Here is a 14,054-nt window from a genome sequence, read left to right as displayed (position 1 = left end):
TGAGAATTTTGGAACCTACTACTCCGATGGATTTGTAAATTCTGATTCACATGGGTTCCATAGTCAATCATGCTTTCACACTGTACACTGATAACACAAATACTGCCCACAGCCCATTCAGAAACCACACTAAATCCAGAGAGAGACATTTAGAACCTCTGGCTTAAAAAAGAGAAATTTGAATCCAAATCTTGAAACTTTTAAACTAATTATTTTCTGTCATTCAGCATCTTCTGTATTTTCTAGGTTCAACCATAAAACCTTTACCTTGAACATTAAAACACAACTATTTCTTTAGGGTATGTAAATTAGAGGCGCGGTGAAGGATGCAGAGAAATCTACCATGCTTCCAGACTTCAGAATTGGAATGAATTGACTCAGTAACATGGGACCAGAGATGAGAATCACACCTAGGCTTTTATTCTTTATTTTTTAAGCTACTCATTAACATTCTTCACATTCCCCAACTAGCAGATTATGATACCTGAGTCAAGATTGATTACTGTCTTCAAGCATTTTTAATATTGTCTGTATCTATTAAATGTAAAAGACAGCTAGCCAGTATCACGCTCCTCGCATGTGCAGGGCATCCACATCAGAGTTCTCATGATTATCCGCCTCATTTCACAGATGAGGACACTGAAGCCCAGAGATTAAGGAACTAGTTAGTGCAAGGCCACAGCCTAGTGAGTGTCATGACTAGGAAATAACGTGTAGGTGCAGAGAAGGATCAGTCTCTTTGGATGTCCGGAAAAGGAGCAAGATCAATCACACTGGGAAGGTGGATTGAAATTTACAGTTTATCCTCTTCCAGTTAACAGCTTGGCAAGGATTAACTATGCTTCTGTCATTTAAAAATAGTGCACTAGAGGGCGCCAAATATGCAAGCTGTGACTATAACTGTTTTGATAATGCAGTTCCCACAGTGCTACATAATATATAATCAGTAATAGTTTCAAGCCAAAAGGCCATCCCAGAAAGAGTATGATGCAGTTTATGACAATTAAGCAGCTGTATTTTTAGCCCCTCAATTAAAAGAAAGAAAAAAAACCCTCATGCTTTATATTGAGCAATTTGTAATTTGTCTCTACTTGATACTCATTTCTATTCAAAGTGCCTTTCAGCTAGGTTTTCAAATTTCTCTTCTGCCTGCTGAGTGATGAAGGAAAAGGGAAGAGCGACCTGGAAAGGGTAGTATAACCTGGATGAAAATAAATTTCAAAAAATTACACACTGAGGTACATTTTATCTTTTAAAATTTATTTAGCAAAGTAAAACATACATATATTTTTTTAAAAAGAAATCCCCCCACACTTATATCCAAGAGCTTTAAATGAAAAGGAACATGACCCCATCCTCACCCTCAAAAGACATCTTTTAGAGGTAACTCCAGATTCCTGAATAATATGTTTATGTTTCTATTTCTTGATTTATCAAACTGACATTATTTGTTTACCTCTATGGAAATTGAGGCGTTAGCTAACAGAATATTCATCTAAGTCACAGAGACAGTTTACAAAATAACTTTTATTTTCCGCTATTACAAGAGCAATACCTCAGCACTGCAGAACATTTTAAAAAACAAAGAGGAAATATTAACATTTGATGCATATCCTAATACAGAATTTTTTTTTACAAAAATGAGATAATGTACATGTGATTTCATCAGACTATACATGTTCATCTTTCCACGTCATTAAACATTAAAAATATTTCATTTTTGGTTTTATTTATACTACATAATTGTAGTATAACTTACACTAAAAAAGTTCTAAAGTATAAAGAACCTCCACCTCTTTAACCAGTGTGAGGATCAGATAATTTCACTCCACAGTGGGAGTTGTGGTGTTCGAAGGTATTATTCAGCCTCAGTTATGCAGCAGTGAGAATAGTTAGTCTGAAGGGGCAAGGACTTAAAAGTCCTGCGGGGAATGCAGAAATCAATGGAAACAAGTTAACAACTGAGCCCGAAGAGAAAAGTCCTAATTATTCCTCAACGCCTCAAGACTCATGAATGAATTAGTCACAAGTTTGGAGTTTGTTCATTTTTTGGTGAAAAATCATCTTTTGTATGTTTAATTCGCTATCATTCCCTTATAAATTATCACAAGAATCATAGACAACTATTAGAATCATTAGTGCAACTGAAAATCTAGCATCTTTCGCTTGATCTTTTTTTGAGACTCACCCCACCCCCCGTCCCCCGCGGCTCCCCAAATCTGCACCTGGTTCCAAATGGTAGGGGGCAAGGGTTGGGAAGCATTATAGCCTGTGTGCAGGCAGCAGCCTAAAATGTATCTGCCTACCTCTTCATCTCCATTTTCCCTGTGAAATAAAAACACGATGATGTTACAGTCATTCCAAACTTACGCTTGTCCATCAACCCTACAGAATGCTCAACCAGTACAAAGCTCTGCAATAAGGCGCAAGTTGAATACGAGCACAAACTTCCCTTAGGAACCAGGAACTTGAAAGGATGACTGGGAGCTGGTAAACATACTGGACAAACACCAGCTCTTTCAGGTAGGAGGCCATTCTTATGGGGATGGGGTGAATCCTTACCTAACACAACTAACATAATATTGAGCAAATAGGTGCTCGATTAAATCCTTTAACCTTTTCCTTATTTTCATTTAACCTTTATGCTAGATACTATATGCCAGGTATTGTTCTAAGGGCTCTGTGTGCATTATCTCACTTGATCCATCAACAAGAGACTCAGTGAAATTACGTAACCTTTTAAATTTGGACACAGCTGGTAACAGGTGATGGGGGACTCAGAACTCAAACACAGGTCCTTCCCGTAGCAGGGACATCATTGCTCTGGCCTCGCCAAGCAGAGACTCAAGAATGAAGAGTCATTTCCGCTCGGCACGCAGGACAACGGACATAACGCTCCCAGCGCTTCCGAAGATGGCGGTCGCGCCGGGGTCAGTCTGAGCAGTGTGCGCCGCGGCAAACTGGAAGTGGCATTATAAGCTTTTTAGAAGGAACGAGAGTATGGCATTAAAGGGTGCTACGTAGGATACTGAATACCGGAAAAGCTAAAGCTCTGGGCCCGCGCTCCCCAGGCAGCGCCGGGCGGAAGTGGGCTCGGCTGCGGAGGAAACGCGTTTCTGGGGCTCCTCCGCGGGCCGGCACTGCCCTCCTCCGAGCCCGAGGTACCGCTGGCCGCCCGCAGCCAGGCTGGGTCAGCCGAGGGGTGGTGCGGCTCCGGAAAGCAGAGCGCCGCTTTCCGGCGCCGAAGCCTCACCCCCACCCCCCGCCGCGAGGGCGGCGCCCCTGTGACGCAGGAAGCGGCTCGGCTACGCCCTTCACGGCGCTGGCCAGTCGGCAGCGCTGACGGAGACGCCGGGCCCCGACTCGCCCGGGCCGGCGGCCAAGCCACGAGCTTGCATCTGCTGCGCAGCCACCCACAGCTCGCTCTTGCAGGCGGGGAGCCAACGTTTGGACGGCTTGGTAGAGTTCACAAGGGCAAATACCATCCCACCAACAACAGTGAGCGAGATCTCGATGAAGAGAAAGAGGTTCTTGGGTGTGTCCATAGTATGATTAAGCCCGTTTATCATATATACAGTGAACGGGGCTGTTTCCACAAAAGGCCAAAACTGGGTGACAGAACCTCTCCCTCCTCTTGATTGGTCAGACTGAAGAGGGCTGACTTCTTTCTCTTACAGTTTCCAATTGAAGTTAAGATTCCTCACCGTGCCTTCTCACCTCTGCCACTTTGAAGTGAGCTAGCTTCTCCACGGTCAGTTGAGAGAAGGGGTTTATTCCAAGCTAGAACAGGGTGCTGAAGTAACAGTAGTTACAGGCCTCATTACTTAGCCTTCTCTCAGAATTTTAACACCTGACAAAGGATTTCTAACCACGAGTCCGTAGACAGAACTGAGAGTTTTGCGTACACTAGGTAATGCACATGTACAGCATGCTGAAAGGGACTCATAGGCTTTATGGGGCTGTCAAAAGGTCATGGCACAAAATTAGTTAAGAATCTCTGCGTATTTGGAATCGAGGAAGAAACTCATTTTCAGGTCATTTAAGCTTATTTTCTGGGAGCTTGAAACAAACGAATCTTATCACAAATAACTTGGTTCCATAAAACCATCAAAAAAGGAAGGATTCTGATGAATTGCTATTTTAATCCATACTTTGGAGGTGTTTTGAAGCTGTATTCCTTATGTACAAAGAACCTGCTTTTTGCACCCGGATTCCCCTTGACTATTTCCCAGTTAACAGTTGGGTTTACAGATTACAAATATAACTTAAAATGTTTATGTTGAACCCACCATGCAGGCAAGTAACTTCCTCTTAGATACAAATTTTCTTGAGAATTGTTAATCCCGTTATTTTAACTCACTTGGCCAGGTGAAATCCTCCTCCCCTGCACCTCCACAACTAATCTTTTAAAGTGGTATCATTATTCTCTGACATCCCACAGTTAAATATCTTTTTTACATCCAGTTACCTTTAATCATGTAGTTTTCCTGTTCAACAAGAATAAAGAGGAGAGGGACTATCAAATCTCAGATGTGATGCAATTCATCTGTGTGCAGCTCAAAATAGCAATTTTCTCTCCCTTCTTTCCCTGTAGGATTGCACTATAAATTCACAGCTCCCTTAAAAAACCATGATTGCTTAAATATACTATTTACAACTGTTCATGCTATAGCCTATAATATTTGCATTCCTAAAGTCTTATTAAAATATTGATTTAGGTTTCATAAAACATCCCACAAATGAGGAGCCTAATATTATGGTACTGTTTCTCATAATTGTATTTTAAGAGACACGCTCGTCATTGCAGTTTCAGTATCCAAAAAAAGGGGTACATTTCTTTTGATTATAGTTACCTTTTCAAAATATAGGACTGATTTGATTTTAACTCAGGCACCACAGGTAATTCTGCAACAGGTTGACCCCAAATCCCCATTTTAAGAACCACTGGCTTAATGGCAAAAACATCATGATTGCCTGGAATCATTTCCCTGGTTAGTCCCAAGTTACCCTGATTTTATATACTCAGAAAATACCTATGGAGGCATGACAGCCACCAAACTGAGTAATTTATGCAAAAGTGCAAATCTGCTTTGGAATTCTTGAAGTTCTATCCTATTACAGGGATAGAACACAGCCAGATAAATTGCTCTGGATGGAAATGTGGCCTTTGCATAGAAAAACCTGTTTTTCTACAAATGGTTTATGCTGTTTATTCAAGATGTTCAGGCTCAGAGATAATGTATTCCAGCTTTATTAAACCAGTTTAAGTCCTCCTCCACCTATTTATAATTAAAATTTAGAATTCTTTATTACCCTGATTAATGTTGACGAAGGGCCTGGGTTGAGGGAAAGCACTGGAGCAAATCAAGCCTTTGCAGGCCCAGAACTGGAATTAAGCTGTGAAAATAAAGACCCTGTATAGCAGTCACACCTTGCCAAATACCCGGTAAATTTAGTTGGCTAAATCCAGTGAGACACTCCTCAAAGATGTTAAGACAGATGCTCTGTTTCTTTTATAGCTGTGTCCCTCTGTGACAAGCAGCTACAAGGTTCTTGATACTAGCAGTCCTCTACCCAGTAGGACCTTGCACCAAGATCAGTGCTACAAGGTAGAATATACAATCTGATCATATTTGCTATTCCCTAAGCAAGTATAAGAATATACTTGCCAAGTCTGTATATTGTCCACAACTGCTAAATTGTTCTGCATAAGAAAGATGACTTGGAGGACATTTTTAAGGAAGATTGGGCAACTGGAAAGTGAGAAGCAAAAGCTTAGGAGAAACAATACAGTTCTGTACACTTTAAAATTTGATAAGAGGATAGACTTCATGTATTTTTTACAATTGAAAAAAATCCTAGGAGATAACTCCACGGGATTTTGTGACCAAAACAGGGTAATTCTGCAATTTAAACTCCCTACTCAGTCTCCCCGTGATAATGCCTCATGAAGTAAATTCTTTTTGGCAAATGTGATTAAGTACACAGCCTTGTTTTAAATTTTAGGATTATTCAAAGGTTGCCCAAGGAGGGCAACCTCACATGGGATGTACATGAATTGGTGACCAATTTTTAAGTCAAATACAGCTTTGATAATTGCTTTATAAAATGCCGACACCTCACTGAAGAGTCCATCATTTTAAAAGAAAACCTTGACAATGCTTACTGCTTCCGATTAACTTTATTAGTAGTCTGTCAAGTAATAAAAAAGTATTCATAGTACTTTGTGATTCTACTGCATTAAAACTTTTACTTAGTAGTACCATATTTGAAAGTTAAATTTTCCTAGTGAGGAGGCAAATAATCCTTTTACATTTATTAATGTCACTTATCCCATTAGTTTATTCCTTTTGAACACTGAGCATGATTCAGGCCTTGACCCAGTTTACTTAACCTATTAGTTTCTGTTTCTCTTTAAAATAAGGGTAGTGCCAACATGATACTTCAGAGAATGTTGTTGTACAACCAGTTACCTAGCACTCAGTAGTAAAGAGATTAAGTAAAACCCCCAACCCCACAAGAGAAGTATGCACTAAATCAAACACGTCTGTATTTGCTGGTTGCTGTGATATATCTTTAATTACATTTTATTCCTGTCACTAAGATATGGGGTATAAAGCCTTATACTAATAGTTTAAGTATACCAAAAACATTTTTACATTATTATAAATTCATTTTCATGATAGCATATTATTCCACCCACCGGCTCTGACATAGGGTATATAATTATTTGCGTATTCACTAGCTAGTTCTTGATATTTGTATTCTGACCTCCTGGCTAAACTGGCTTCCCTCTTTTCTATGTACCAATTGATCCCTTGATCACCAGCAGGCTCTGTGGCTTACCAGTTACCATTTGAGTGTTATTTGTTTTTAGAACTCAAGTTCAAAATATTTCCTTTTACTGCTCTAGTTCAGCAGTCCACAATTGTTTTTCTGTATAGGGGGCCACAAAGGAAATATTTTAGGCTTTTCAAACCACAAACAGCCTCAGTCACATAAGGTCCCCCCCCACCCCCACAATAACCCTTTAAAAATATAAACATTCTTAAATCCCCAACTATATTATATAAAAACACACGCAGTGCTTGCTATAGTTTTTGCACTCCTATTCTAGTCCTTAATGGGAAAAAAAGGTAAATAAAGCTCAACTTCATGCATGCGTGTATGATCACAGTAACTTAAAAGTGCTGGCTGGATATTTAATTCAACATGGTCTTTACCATAATGCTTTCTGGCATCTGAAAATATCAGAGTGCTTGTCTGGTCAATTAATAGAGCAAGTATTAAAATATACTCACACTTGGGGGAAAAGAAACTCAATGATTACAAAGTAAGAACTCAAACTCAGATTTATTACAACACACAATAATTACATACATGTGTGTAATTTTAGTTTTACATGTAATATCTTCTATCTCAAATAGCTCCTAAAACTTGCTGTAATTCTAGTAAGTAACATAATGGAAGTTATTTTATGAAAGTATTTCCAAAGATTTAAAAATAACATTTGGAAAAAAAAAAGGTTAAATTTCTCAAACAGCTTCTTGTTTACTTGGTTACGGAGTGAGCTACATGTCCAAATAACTTATGCTTTTTGCCACTTATCTACCCAGTTCCTCAATTTTACTTATATTTTTGTGGGACAGAACCAATTTGGAATAATGTATACAGTTCTAGGGATCCAAAGGAAAAAAGAGCTGACCAAAGATGCAATAAAGTGCCCCAATGTCACTGTGGCTATTTAAACAGAAGTCAATCACTTGGGCAAACTAATGCATGCATAAAGAGAGAGGGACAGGTAACACTAAATACCTGAGAGGGTTTTAGGCTAATAAAATTCTATCAATCTCCACTAATATTTGTTACGCTTATGCTGAATGAAGCAAGATTGACCATTGTGATAGCCCACAGATATACCTGCTCGCCTAAGATATACAATGTTTGAGAGGAATTTTAATGGAGTGTTCTTATTCACATATTTGGCACTTGTGTAAACTCAGTCAAGTTCTTCTCTTAAGGCCTGTAACTCCATCCTTATCTCTGCCCTCGGGTGCTTATATGGCACATTATTTTTAACTGCAGCGACTCATAAATTATTCCTCACTAACTCTTTGAACAGGAAGAATGATTAACACAATGGAATGTTGGAAGGACTGAATTCCACACCTCATATGTCCCTTCAGACATGAGCTGTTAAAATGCAGTCTTAAAAAAATTTCTTGCCGCCTCACCCCACAATTCTTTATCTTATCCATACATTTTTAAATGCAATCATGTTGTCTTTTGCCTTTTAGGTTAAAGCATCCCATAACTAATGACGTGACTACTTTGGTTTCCAATTTGAGGCAAATCTATGCTTTAATTTGAAGGAAAAAAAAAAGTGAAGAAATTAAATTGAGATATATACACTACTATATATAAAAAAGATAATAAAGAGCACAGGGAACTCTACTCAACTTTGCTGTACAGCAGAAACTAACACAACATTGTAAATCAACTATACTCCAATAAAAATCAATTAAAAAACAAAACCAAATCAATGAAGTGAGGGTAAGATAAGGAGTAACTGTGACTCAATATAGCCAGATGCCTCATCATCTACATAGTGATGCCCACGGATGCAACTCCCATGGTCCCTACCTAGTATCCACCGAAATACTGCCAAGCCAATTAGCTTGACAGAATCAGCAGGCAAAGACCTAGCTGAGCTTAATTTTGATCTAGGGTAAGTTAAATTTTACATTTTCTATTCCTGGTTAATCTTCCGGATAATATGGTGACCACAGTGGGAGTTACTCAAGACTAAAAGATGTCTATATTCTCAGAAACAATCTCCCTTTCTCCCTCACACACACACACAATATTTATTGCCAGCTGGATGAAAGAATGAATTCTTGGTATACTATTTACTATATTTTCATATATATCGCCATATGCTGTATTATGGATTTGCTGAAGTAATTTGTAGTTCTTTATATTTGACATTTATAAATAATTTAAAAGTCAAAAGAATGCTTATTTATCAATCTAACATATGATCAAAAAACCTGACTTTGTTTAATAAGCAAGTCGGTATCTCTCTGATGGAAGGCTAAGTAACCAAGGGACAGGTGTGTTTAAAAAAAAAAAAAAGTCACGTCATTTATCAGTTTATGAAAAAAAGACACATTATTATTTCTTTGGCCAGTAGTTTCCTCCAAGTAGGTTAATTATATAGGAAGCCTAATTATATGCATAAAGTTGCCTGGTGAACATGATACCAAAACACGTGGAATTATATGATGAAAATACTTACCGGTACTAGGACGGAATTTTTTATGTTGAAGTGGGTCCTTAAAGTCCTAGCTCATGACATCTAAATTTCTTAAGCTCTACTACTCTTAAGTTACTAATATTAAATGAAAGGATGCTTCTTTCTACTCTGAGTTGCACTTCTGGTATTTGAAGTTACTGGTTTGACCTTTAAGGGAAAACAGTAACCTTAGTTAAAAGATCATATGGTCTAACCATCTTGAGTAATTAGTTTTAAAAGTAGGATGAAATGTCACTATGTTTAAAGTAACAGTTGACAGCTCCTCCCCATTTAACATGCTCCTATATATTAAAAGAAAGGAGGAGTATAGAAATAAGGCTTCTTTTTCACAAAAAACTTAAACACTTCTAAAAAACAGACTGATTCCCAGGCTAATAAGACCTGACCCTTATCTACTACATAAAAAAGGGTCAGTCCATCAGATTATTCTAAATTTCTTAGAAAACAATTTATGTTGCTGTTCTGATGAAATCTCCAAAACGAAATGCAAGAAATGGTTCATGCCAATAGTATCTTCAAGCTTCTCAGGTTGGAGCGGGCTAGTAGTACAGTAACACCAAAAAAGATACAGGAAAAACAAAACTGTCTTGCCACTGTAGCTTTATATAAACATTTTAGTGAAATGCTTCATTCCATATATCTAAGTGTTTGTCAAAGTAGCGACTGCATAAAAAGTTCCTGAGGATAAGAGGTTTGTGAAAAATACAGATTTCTGGATCACACTAGGAAGTTAAGCTATGGTTCTTAAGGACTTGCTACATTCTAAGAAAATTATGAATGATACATGCGTCTTATTTGAGGGAACTACAGGTGGAGCCCTGGAGTGTATAGTTAATATGCTTCCCAGATAATTACTGTAGTCAAACTGGTTTCGGAACTACTGACTTGTAGCATTTTAACATGCCTATAGTAGGGAAACTAATTTTTAAAGGTGGACTTTTTTTTTTTTTTTCAAAGGCTTGGTAGCCATAACTATAACCCTGGGCATAAGAATTTGCCTTCAATGAAAAAAATCAATCAAGTTTTTAGAAATAGATGACCAACTAAGTTTTGCCTTGAGAATTAAACATGTGATGATATTCCTACCAGTTCTTTTATGCAGTACTTTCAGCTGACACTTTGGTAAAGAAATTTGTCCATATCTGTGTAACAGAATATATCAACTTATTTTATGGTACAAATCTTAGCAGTGATTTTTAACTTAGTGCCAAACCTACCTGAAGAATATAAAATTCCTTGTGCTGTGGAAGGGACTGGTTAGTATATTAATGGATTCAGCTTTATAAAAATGGGTATCAGCAACATCATCTGTTGATTGTAAACTATTAAGAATTTAGGCTAAGTATCTTTCTGTGCAGAGATAAACATGTATTTTTACCAATGCTGTTTTGGGATATTTAGTCCCTAAAATTGTTGCTGCATAACTGGTAAGCATTTGCTGTTGCATATTGGTAAGTATCTACGATCTCCATATAGCTATGTGGGACCATAGCTATTCTTCTGAAATGAGATACCAGAATCTAGGCCTGAACTTCCATCCTTTTAATAGGGTTGTTGAACTGCTTAGAAAAGTTAGCAATGGGAAGGTTCTCTTCTCTAATGTAATTAAGTTACAGTTCCTGTACAGTTATGTTTTTATTATTATGCTTTGGAAAGGCAGATTAAACCTCAAAATAAGAATTTACAGCCAGACACCAGAGAATGGATAGGAATTTTCAATTTGCTTAACACTTTGAGAGGTGACTTTTATCTGCAATGGACAGAGAAGAGTACTAGGATATGCTTCACTTGGAATTGTTAGTCTTTTAAAGACGAACTGATGTTCCATTATTCCCCCCCCCCCCCAGAATAGAGTGGCTTTGCTCTTGGGCACAAATCATTACCAATTTTAGGTTTCCTAACTTTTAACTACAAAAATATATCTCTAATCCTCTTTCCTTCTCTTCACAATCTAAGTTCAGGAGCTATTAATATTTTGCACATTCGTACTCAAAACCAAAACGAGAAGAGACCTAATTAATTAAAACATTTACTTGAGCACTATCTACGTCCCAGGAAAAAATGCAGGTGCTATGCATTTATCTGAGAGACAATGCAAGTTAAACACTGCTGTTCAGGGGCTCACATTCTAGCAGGGTGAGGACATTCCAAATAATTTGGGTTGGCTGAAAAGTTTGTTTGGACTTTTTGTAAGAGGTTACAGAAAAACCTGAACGAACTTTTAGGCCAACTTAGTATAACAAACTGCTATAATAGAAGTGGGTAAAAAGTACAAGGGATTATAAAAACAATAGACTTCTTGGAAGAGCACCAGAGAAAACTTCAAAGAGGAAAAACACTTGAACTGAAGGATGCATTCACAAGGGGAGAGTAGGGGGATTCCATGAAGAGGTGATACAAACGAAAGGAGGTCTGAGAATAAGGTAAGTTTGGGGAACTGAAAGCAGTAATATGGGTGGAAGCAAAAGGAGCAGCAACTGCTTCTTTGATTGGAAAAAAGGCAGGAGCCCCCAAATCACAGAGGGCCTTCCTTTATGCCATTCGAAGGAGCAAGGACTCCATTAAAGCATTTCAAATAAGATCAGATTTACATTTTAGTAAAGTCACTTTGAAGGATGACAGATGGATTTAGAAGGGGCAAGATTAAAGCCAGAGAAAGCTACGTCACTACACAGTTACATATAAAGACTCATTTATTTGGCAAATATTCAGGGTGACTGACTACTCTATGCCAGGCCTGAACTAAAGTAGTGGCAATAGTCATGAAGACAAGGGGAGGTAGACCAAGAAATAAAAACTCAGAATGGACATTACTTAATTGGGACAAAACTGACACAAAGTGTTAAAGAATTGAGGATGGTTCCTGAGTTCTGACAAGTTGTAGACCATTACTGTTTGCATCCCATTTTTAAAGATCATATACAAGCACTTTGCCTTATCACTATAGTTCAAACTAGAACAACTTTGAAAAAAATGCTTTCTGGTAATACTTGTCTGTTGTAGAAAATCCATCTGTAAGCCTACAACCCAAAGAATCAGTGAAACCATTCTACTTTATTTCCTTTACCCCCATTTCTATGAAAGCAAATACAATGTACAAAAGCCCTACAAGTTGTAATCCTTTTTTCATATTTTTGTTACCATTTCTTTGTAGTATGCGATGCTCTGAAATGATTCTTTAAAAATAATTTTAATAGCTATATTTATGGACTTATCCTAATTTAAATATTCTGTTGGAAATCTATAAGCCTTTTACATATTCATCTACTTCTAAGACTGACTTGTCACAATTAAAATGAGAGCTGATACATGAATGATTCACAAATAATAATCCAAAATGAATTCTGGGTAATTTTTCACTATTCCACAGGAAAATGAGAATAAGAACAATGTAGCAAGTTTTTCAAAATAACTTAATTTTTTAAATCATGAGACTATATCCTTATTTGCTGTTAATAACCAGTTTTCAAAACCAAGGATATAGTGTTGCTATTTAGAGAACTAAAAATAGCAACTATACTGATTTCCATACTTATCTTTTGATTGATTCAAGAAATCCTGAAATCTGGGAATTAATGTATTTGATTAGGTCTAAACCCCTGCCAACTATTTCTTTTTAGTTTGCCTCTCATACATATTGGATTGCTACATTCTACCAAAAAAAAAACCTACAAAAGTTTCATAATTATTTTTTTGATTCATATCTTAGAGATCTATAGATACACATTGATTTTTCCTAAATCCTTGAAGTCAAAACAATGACTCTGTATTCCAGGCATATAGAATGTGAGACTTTCCCATTTTAACCATTCTATGTTATAAAGGCTCCTATGAGACACAAGACCTAAATTATGAAGCAGAAGTCCTTGATTTAGAAGGAACAAATCTAATCAGCTTGTTGGGAAGCCATCTAGTTGCTGACTGCTACTAATATATAAGGGAGTTACCCATGCACTTCGACAAAGACTGTTTATTATGATTAATAATTACCCTGTTCTTATAAATACCTTTCTTTCAAGTAGCTCAAAGACTTCTGGTACACAATGCCTCTTTGATGCACAGTGACAGAATGAGCAAGCAAGGAAATAAGTTCTGCCAGTGAGAGGGAGAGGCTACAAGGGAATGAATAATCAAACTCTAAAAAATGAAACTACTTTCAAGTTTGTGCTTTAAGTCAAAATAGCCTGTTATGTCAAAACTCTTCCTACTCTCTCAATCTAAAGAGGACCAATACCCTACACATTTACTGTCACCTGAACATTCTGGGGCCCCAAGTTTTAAGAAGTTTGCTGGTCTGGCTGTAATTACTGAGTTCTAAAATACCAAATTTTATGATCGTTATGAAGATATTCTTTTCACTGAGAATTCCTTTCCAAAGAAGTTAAAAATTCATGTATGAATGCTTAACTGTCCTCTTTCCATCTTCCTAAGCCTTACCTCATGACTTGACTTTGTAATCTGGTTCCTTCATTTGACTTTGCTAATTCATATTTCATAATGATTATATTTTAATTTTCACACAAATTATACTTATTTCACAAAAAATGCATCACAAGGAAAACTATTTCAGTTTATTTACAAATGGGAAATTTATTCCAGTGGGAACATATGACTTGCTTCACTGTTTGAAAAATGAAAGACATAACCTAATATTGTTTATTACTATTATTTTTGGAACACATGATGGCAAGGGCTGTGGGGGGTAGTTTATACATAGAAAACCAAGCAGCTGCTTCTC

General features: G+C 37.2%; 1 protein-coding gene across 4 annotated transcripts in view; it reads right to left on the bottom strand.

The window, feature by feature from the left end:
• Positions 1-14,054, bottom strand: part of LOC130851680 (homeobox protein Hox-C13-like) — a 58,427-nt gene that overhangs the window by 34,756 nt on the left and 9,617 nt on the right. For 2 of the 4 annotated variants that reach the window (XM_057732345.1, XM_057732344.1), the window contains one exon: positions 1,276-2,979. The exons of 1 other annotated variant lie outside the window; for it this stretch is intronic. In XM_057732345.1, coding sequence (XP_057588328.1) covers positions 2,932-2,979 — 48 coding nt within the window. In that variant the 3' untranslated portion in view covers positions 1,276-2,931. Of the gene's footprint in view, positions 1-1,262; positions 2,980-14,054 lie in introns of those variants that run through there. One more of the 4 variants, XR_009053248.1, reaches the window with a different exon arrangement.

The sequence above is a fragment of the Hippopotamus amphibius genome, chromosome 4 (genome assembly GCF_030028045.1).
Source record: "Hippopotamus amphibius kiboko isolate mHipAmp2 chromosome 4, mHipAmp2.hap2, whole genome shotgun sequence".
NCBI classification, from domain to species: domain Eukaryota; kingdom Metazoa; phylum Chordata; class Mammalia; order Artiodactyla; family Hippopotamidae; genus Hippopotamus; species Hippopotamus amphibius.
The sequence above is the reverse complement of the archived record's forward strand: the minus strand, read 5'-3'. Positions and strand labels throughout refer to the sequence as shown.